At 38.3% G+C, this 8,883-nt stretch overlaps 1 protein-coding gene across 4 annotated transcripts in view; it reads right to left on the bottom strand.

The window, feature by feature from the left end:
* Nucleotides 1-814: 814 nt before the first annotated feature.
* The window catches only part of epsti1 (epithelial stromal interaction 1), a 67,993-nt gene continuing 59,924 nt past the window's right edge, over nucleotides 815-8,883 (bottom strand). For all 4 annotated transcript variants that reach the window (XM_070893085.1, XM_070893086.1, XM_070893087.1 and 1 more), the window contains exons 8-10: nucleotides 8,496-8,569; nucleotides 6,305-6,504; nucleotides 815-1,299 (exon numbers count right to left, since the gene is read on the bottom strand). In XM_070893085.1, coding sequence (XP_070749186.1) covers nucleotides 1,172-1,299; nucleotides 6,305-6,504; nucleotides 8,496-8,569 — 402 coding nt within the window. In that variant the 3' untranslated portion in view covers nucleotides 815-1,171. The remainder of the gene's footprint in view (nucleotides 1,300-6,304; nucleotides 6,505-8,495; nucleotides 8,570-8,883) is intronic.

Genomic DNA, 8,883 nt, shown 5'->3' with positions numbered 1-8,883 from the left:
TCTCTCAGTCTCCTCTGTTCCAAGGACAACAAACCCAGCCTATCCAATCTGTCCTCATAGCTAAAATTCTCCACTCCCGGTAACATCCTAGTAAATCTCCTCTGCACCCTCTCCAGTGCAATCACATATTTCCTGTAATGCGGTGACCAGAACTGCACGCAGTACTTTAGCTGTGGCCTAACCAGTGTTTTATACAGTTCAAGCATTACCTCCATGCATTTATATTCTATGCCTCGGCTAATAAAGGCAAGCATTCTGTATGCCTTCTAAATCACCTTATCTACCTGGCCTGCTACCTTCAGGGATCTGTGGACCTGCACTCCAAGTTCCCTCCCGAGGGCTAAACAGGCATAAAACACATTAGCACATTGATCATGCTTTTAAGGGTGATTTTACTTTTAAAGGCTTTCTCCGTAAAGTGTAACTTTTCCATGGGTTTATAAAAACCTTCAATGTAATGGTGCTTTGTGCTTGCTACTTTCCACCTAATCCAGTCTTCCAGGATTTGGCATGGTGTCAGCTGGAATTGAAAATGCAGTCAAGCGCTCAGCCAAATAAAGCTTGGGAAAAGTAAAGGGATGTGGCCAACGGTCCCCCAATTTGTTTGTCGGGTGCGTGGCCCATTCACAATTTCGCACATGTGCAAAATTCAACATTGGAAAAGCTGGTCCAAGGTTGTACAGGAACGGCAGAGAGCTGCACGGCCACGAGGCTTCGAGGGAACGTTGGATGTGGCCACTTAAAGGTAAATGTTAACTTTGTATTGAAAATTGAGCCAATGGACATTGAAAGATCTACAGGCACGCTGCCCATACCCATACCCATTTTCCCATACCCACTTGCATCCCTGATCGATAGCTTACTGTTGGGTAAAGGGTATGGAACAAAGGAGTTGAGGTAGAGATCAGCTGTGACGTCAACGAATGGCAGAGCAGGCTTGAGGGGCTGAATGGCCTGCACCCGTTCCTATGACACAGAAGATGCACATTATTGTCTCAACTCAATAACAGAATTAAAAGATGAACTCGGTCAACAGCTAATGGAATCGAGTACAAATCAAAAGAATTTTGGCGGAGGGGGCACACAAATGATGGCACTGACTGCTGGGCTTTCTGTCTTTATGACAGAAAAAGTCCTGTAGTCCAAATCATTCTGATCGATTGCCACTTCTTCATTGCAGCAGCTGGGTCAGCCTGTTGAAATCTCCATTACACTGTCGCAGCAGGTCTTCAAGGACTGTCACTTCATAGTCAGGGAAGCAGCTTTGCAGCTTCATCATGTCCCACTGGGAACAGGGATCTGTTCAACAAAACCCAACAGAGACAGAGTAAGTAACTCAGTCAACGCCAGTCCATAAAACTTCCGGTACCAGGAACCAGAACTGACTTTGTACTGTCAGCACAATCAAGCACGACACAAATTGCAGCTTCTAATGTTGGTTTATATTGATTCTAATGGTGGTTTGCATTGTTGGTCTAATGGTGGTTTATATTGATTCTAATGGTGGTTTATATTGTTGTTCTAATGGTGGTTTATATTGATTCTAATGGTGGTTTATATTGATGTTCTAATGGTGGTTTATATTGATTCTAATGGTGGTTTATATTGATTCTAATGGTGGTTTACATTGATTCTAATGTTGGTTTATATTGATTCTAATGATGGTTTATATTGTTGTTCTAATGGTGGTTTATATTGATGTTCTAATGGTGGTTTATATTGATTCTAATGGTGGTTTATATTGATTCTAATGTTGGTTTATATTGATTCTAATGGTGGTTTATATTGATTCTAATGGTGGTTTATATTGATTGTAATGGTGGTATATATTGATGTTCTAATGGTGGTTTATATTGATTCTAATGGTGGTTTATATTGATGTTCTAATGGTGGTTTATATTGATTCGAATGTTGGTTTATATTGATTCGAATGGTGGTTTATATTGTTGTTCTAATGGTGGTTTATATTGATGTTCTAATGGTGTTTTATATTGATTCTAATGGTGGTTTATATTGATTCTAATGGTGGTTTACATTGATTCTAATGTTGGTTTATATTGATTCTAATGGTGGTTTATATTGTTGTTCCAATGGTGGTTTATATTGATGTTCTAATGGTGGTTTATATTGATTCTAATGTTGGTTTATATTGATTCTAATGTTGGTTTATATTGATTCTAATGGTGGTTTATATTGTTCTAATGGTGGTTTATATTGATTCTAATGGTGGTTTATATTGTTCTAATGGTGGTTTATATTGATGTTCTAATGGTGGTTTATATTGATTCCAATGGTGGTTTATATTGTTCTAATGGTGGTTTACATTGATGTTCTAATGGTGGTTTATATTGATGCTAATGGTGGTTTATATTGTTCTAATGGTGGTTTATATTGATTCTAATGGTGGTTTATATTGATTCTAATGATGGTTTATATTGTTCTAATGGTGCTTTATATTGATTCTAATGGTGGTTTATATTGTTGTTCTAATGGTGCTTTATATTGATTCTAATGGTGGTTTATATTGATTCTAATGGTGGTTTATATTGATTCTAACGGTGGTTTATATTGTTGTTCTAATGGTGGTTTATATTGATTCTAATGGTGGTTTATATTGTTGTTCTAATGGTGGTTTATATTGATTCTAATGCTGGTTTATATTGATTCTAATGGTGGTTTATATTGTTCTAATGGTGGTTTATATTGATTCTAATGGTGGTTTATATTGTTGTTCTAATGGTGGTTTATATTGATTCTAATGGTGGTTTATATTGTTGTTCTAATGGTGGTTTATATTGATTCTAATGGTGGTTTATATTGATTCTAATGGTGGTTTATATTGTTGTTCTAATGGTGGTTTATATTGATTCTAATGGTGGTTTATATTGTTGTTCTAATGGTGGTTTATATTGATTCTAATGGTGGTTTATATTGTTGTTCTAATGGTGGTTTATATTGATTCTAATGGTGGTTTATATTGTTCTAATGGTGGTTTATATTGATTCTAATGGTGGTTTATATTGATTCTAATGGTGGTTTATATTGTTGTTCTAATGGTTGTTTATATTGATGTTCTAATGGTGGTTTATATTGATGTTCTAATGGTGGTTTATATTGATTCTAATGGTGGTTTATATTGATTCTAATGGTGGTTTATATTGATTCTAATGGTGGTTTATATTGATGTTCCAATGGTGGTTTATATTGATTCTAATGGTGGTTTATATTGTTGTTCTAATGGTGGTTTATATTGATGTTCTAATGGTGGTTTATATTGTTGTTCTAATGGTGGTTTATATTGATGTTCTAATGGAGGTTTATATTGATTCTAATGGTGGTTTATATTGATGTTCTAATGGTTGTTTATATTGATGTTCTAATGGTGGTTTATATTGATGTTCTAATGGAGGTTTATATTGATTCTAATGGTGGTTTGTATTGATGTTCCAATGGAGGTTTATATTGATTATAATGGTGGTTTATATTGATTCTAATGGTGGTTAAAATTGATGTTCTAATCGAGGTTTGTATTGATTCTAATGGTGGTTTATATTGATTCTAATGGTGGTTTATATTGATTCTAATGGTGGTTTATATTGAGTCTAATGGTGGCTTATATTGATGTTCTAATGGTGGTTTATATTGATGTTATAATGGTGGTTTATATTGATGTTCTAATGGTGGTTTATATTGATGTTCTAATGGTGGTTTATATTGATGTTCTAATGGTGGTTTATATTGATTCTAATGGTGGTTTATATTGATGTTCTAATGGTGGTTTATATTGATTCTAATGGTGGTTTATATTGATTCTAATGGTGCTTTATATTGATTCTAATGGTGGTTTATATTGATTCTAATGGTGGTTTATATTGATTCTAATGGTGGTTTATATTGATGTTCTAATGGTTGTTTATATTGATGTTCTAATGGTGGTTTATATTGATGTTCTAATGGTGGTTTATATTGATGTTCTAATGGTGGTTTATATTGATTCTAATGGTGGTTTATATTGATTCTAATGGTGGTTTATATTGTTGTTCTAATGGTGGTTTATATTGATGTTCTAATGGTGGTTTATATTGATTCTAATGGTGGTTTATATTGATGTTCTAATGGTGGTTTATATTGTTGTTCTAATGGTGGTTTATATTGATTCTAATGGTGGTTTATATTGATGTTCTAATGGTGGTTTATATTGATTCTAATGGTTGTTAATATTGATATTCTAATGGTGGTTTATATTGATGTTCTAATGATGGTTTATATTGATTCTAATGGTTGTTTATATTGATGTTCTAATGGTGGTTTATATTGATGTTCTAATGGAGGTTTATTTTGATTCTAATGGTGGTTTATATTGATGTTCCAATGGAGGTTTATATTGATTATAATGGTGGTTTATATTGATTCTAATGGTGGTTAAAATTGATGTTCTAATCGAGGTTTGTATTGATTCTAATGGTGGTTTATATTGATTCTAATGGTGCTTTATATTGATTCTAATGGTGGTTTATATTGAGTCTAATGGTGGCTTATATTGATGTTCTAATGGTGGTTTATATTGATGTTCTAATGGTGGTTTATATTGATGTTCTAATGGTGGTTTATATTGATGTTCTAATGGTGGTTTATATTGATGTTCTAATGGTGGTTTATATTGATTCTAATGGTGGTTTATATTGATGTTCTAATGGTGGTTTATATTGTTGTTCTAATGGTCGTTTATATTGATGTTCTAATGGAGGTTTATATTGATTCTAATGGTGGTTTATATTGATGTTCTAATGGTGGTTTATGTTGATGTTCTAATGGTCGTTTATATTAAAGTTCTAATGGTGGTTTATATTGATTCTAATGGTTGTTTATATTGAAGTTCGAATGGTGGTTTATATTGATTCTAATGGTGGTTTGTATTGTTCCAATGCTGATTTATATTGATTTGCTCTTGGTGGTTTGCATTGTTATTCTAATGGCGGTTTATCTTGTTCTAATGGTGGTTTAGATTGTTGTTCTCATGGTGGTTTGTATTGTTATTGTAACCGTTTGCCTACAGTATCACAGTGCCTAAGTTTGAAGAAAAAGTCCTTAATTATCTGCGTATTGCTTTGGGAACCCCGAGGTGGTGAAAGACACTATATAAATGTACGTTCTTTCTTTATTTCTTCATAATGGCAGCATGTAATGCTGTCTGTAATGGTTTACATGCTGTTTACAGTGGTGGCTTATATGCTGTTTACAGTGATGATATATCATGTTGACATTGTAACAGGCTCTCTCACCTCACGTACTGTCCGCCTCCCTTTCAAAACCTCCGTCATTGCCGCCCTCCTCAGAAAACTCACCGACACCTCACTCATGCAAACTACTGCTCCATCTCCAACCCCTCCTTCCTCTCAACCTTGAACGTGTTGTCACCTCCGTACTCTGTGCCCACCTTCCCTGCACTCTCTGTTTGAATCTCTCCGATCAGGTTATAATGCCAGCCATACCACTGAAACGGCTCTTGCCAAAGTCACAAATGACTTGCTATGTGATTGTGACCATGATGAGCTATCCCTCCTCATCCTTCTCTACCTCTCTCAGCCTTTGACACAAAGAAACACTTGGATTTATATAGCGCCTTTCACGACCACCGGACATCTCAAAGCGCTTTACAGCCAATGAGGTACTTTTGGAGTGTAGTCACTGTTGTAATGTGGGAAACTACAGCTGACCACACTGTCCTCCTCCACCTCCTCTCCTCTGTTGTCCAGCTGGGTGGGACTGGCTTCGCCTGGTTGCATTCTTATGAATCCAGTCATAGCCAGATTATGTCCAGAAATGGCTTTTCCTCCTGCCCCCCCGCACCGTTACCCCTTGAGTCCCCCAAGGTACTATCCTTGCCCCCTTCTTATTTATCACTACACAGCATTATCTCTTGGCAGCATTAGCCACAGAGAGGGAGTCAGACAGCACACATACACTGACAACACCCAGCTCTACCTTCTCACCACCTCTCCGCAATGTCCGACATCCAGTTCTGGATGAGCTGCAATTTCTTCCATTGTCTTTGGCCCTGCCACAAACTCCGTTCCCTCAACATCGATTTTATCCTCACCTCCGGCTGGACCAGACTGTCCGCGAGCTGGTAGTCCTGTCTGACTTCGAGCTGAGCTTCTAGTCCCATACCCTCTCTGTCACAAAGATCCTCTACTTCCACCTTAAAATGGTGGCTTACATCGCTGTGTAAAATGGTGGCTATCAATGCTGTTCGTAACATTGTTGATAATGGTTGTTTATATTGTTTGAAACGTTCCATTACCTTCAGGAGAGCCTCTGATCGCATCCTCTACACTGTCTTGCTCATCCTCTTCCAGATCTTCATAAAAGGTCGGTGCAGCACTATATTGTTTGGTGTCATATTCAAAGCTCCGCTCATCTGATGAAGGAGGGCCGAAGTGCTGAGAATTCTCATCGCACTGTCGTCTCCTTTCTAGATTGTCCAAGAAAGCATTGTTTTTCCTTTTAGGAGAGAGAGAAAACCGAAACTAAAAACCATTCATATTACACATCAACTCAGTTACACAGGGACCCAGGCACACCTCACTCACTACCACAGTTACCCGGAGTGATGGTCAGACCTCACTCACTACCACAGTTACCCGGAGTGATGGTCAGACCTCATTCACTACCACAGTGACACATAGGAACAGGAGGAGGCCATTCAGCCACTCGAGCCTGCTCTGCCAATCAATGAGATCATGGCTGATCTGCGACCTAACTCCATATACCCGCCTTTGCCCCATATCCCTTAATACCTTTGGTTAATCTATCAATTTCAGATTTAAAATGAACACTTGATCTCGCATCAATTGTCATTTATGGAAAAGAGTTCCAAACTTCAACCATCTTTTGCGTGTAGAAGTGTTTCCTAACTTCACTCCTGAAAGGTCTGGCTCTAACATTTAGGCTATGTTCTCTGGCCCTGGACTCCCCAACCAGCATAAATAGTTTCTCTCTATCTACCCTACCAGTTCCGCTTAGTACCTTGAAAACATTGATCAAATCACCCCTTAATCTTTGAAATTTCAGGGAATTCAACCCTCATAATTTAACCCTTGAAGTCCAGGTATCATTCTGGTAAACCTACGCTGCACTCCCTCCAAGGTCTATATATCCTTCCTGAGGTGTAGCCCAAAACTGCTCCAGGTGTGGTCTAACCAGGGCTTTGCATAGTTGTATTCTAGTGCTCTAGATATAAAGGCCATTCCATTATACTTTTTGATTATTTTCTGTATGAGTCCATGACATTTTAATGATCCATATTCCTGGAGCCCCAAGTTTCTTTGGACCTCCCCTGTTTATAGTTATTCACCATGAAGTGGGGCTTTCGAGCACTGCTATAATTAAAGGGTCAAGAATGGGTCTCGGGAACTAAAAGACCTAAAAGTTGCTTAAAGGGCAGAAGAGATAACGCTAAATAACATGTGGGAATGATTAATTGTTGCAAGCTGTGTAACCTGAGGACAATTACAAATAGCCAAACTTTTGAACCACAGGAGGCCTAGAGAGGCAGTTAAATAGGGCAAGGGGTCAGAGGTCACATGTTGGAGAAACTTCATCTGGTATGAGACATAGGCGAATGATTGTGTGATGCAAAAGGGAATTAGTCAATCAGCAACTGTGCACGCGGGCTTTGGGCCAATTAAACGGCTTAGGGGACCATGCACGAGGCCGACATGCATCATTAAGTATATAAAAGATTGCTTGGAACTTTATATATTCGGAGAAGCCTGCGTGAGCCATCGGACAGAGAGCAGATGGTTTCCCCACCGGTGCAAATAAAGACTACTTGAATCTTCAAACCCTGACCTGGTGATGAGTGTTTATTTTAAATACTCCACTACACACCATTTAGAAAGTACCCTGTTCTATTTTTTTTAGGATCACCTCACACTTGCCTATTTTGAATTACATTTGCCATAGTTTTGCCCACTCACTCAATCTATTAATATCTCTCTGTAATTTTATGCTTCCATCCACACTGCCTATTTTGCATCATCGGCAGACTTGGGTATGTGGCTTTCTATGCCATCATCTAAGTGGTTAATAAATACAGTGAATAGCTGAGGCCCCAACACAGATCCCTGCGGGACACCACTAGTCACATCTTGCCAATTAGAATACCTGACCATTATCCCCACTGCCTGTCTCCTGTCGCTCAGCCAATTTCCTAACCAGGTCAGTAATTTGCCCTCAATTCCATGGGGTTCAACTTTAGTTAACAGTCTCTTCTGAAGGACGTTATCAAATGCCTTCTGGAAGTCCATATAAATAACATCCATAGACATTCCCCTGTCCACTACTTTAGTCAACTCTTCAAAAAGTTCAATCGATTTTGTCAGGCATGACCTACCTTTCACAAATCCATGCTGAGTAATGATCTGACCTCACTCACTACTGAATATCTCAATATTTGACCTTGTTAGCTTTATACAATGTGTAATACACACCTCCTGTGTTCTTCCTTAAGCCATTTATGTTTCTCGGCTTCCAGTTGGGATTCCTTTTCTGTTAAGAGATCACCCTTGTAAAAGGAAACACAGTGTTAGCACTTACTGAATCCGCAGGATTAGAAATCTGAGCGAGCCCGTGCTCGTAGTACACGCGCTGCTTTGAGAGGCCACACGCGAAATTCGTGCTACCTTCTATTTGCAACCATCGTGCCGGGCAGCCATGTCTACCCAGACTGCTGACTAGCGGAACACCTTCCAGGGGGCATGATATCAGGCATCCGTCACCTCACTTAAACACATTGAACACATCCACAGTTTGACACAAGAGGACGAATCACAGCTTTTGACTAAATCACTTTCAATAACGATCCCAAATAAGGCCTGG

This window comes from Pristiophorus japonicus, chromosome 11 (assembly GCF_044704955.1).
Source record: "Pristiophorus japonicus isolate sPriJap1 chromosome 11, sPriJap1.hap1, whole genome shotgun sequence".
NCBI classification, from domain to species: Eukaryota; Metazoa; Chordata; class Chondrichthyes; family Pristiophoridae; genus Pristiophorus; species Pristiophorus japonicus.
Note: the sequence above shows the minus strand (reverse complement) of the source record. Positions and strands in the feature narration are given on the sequence as shown.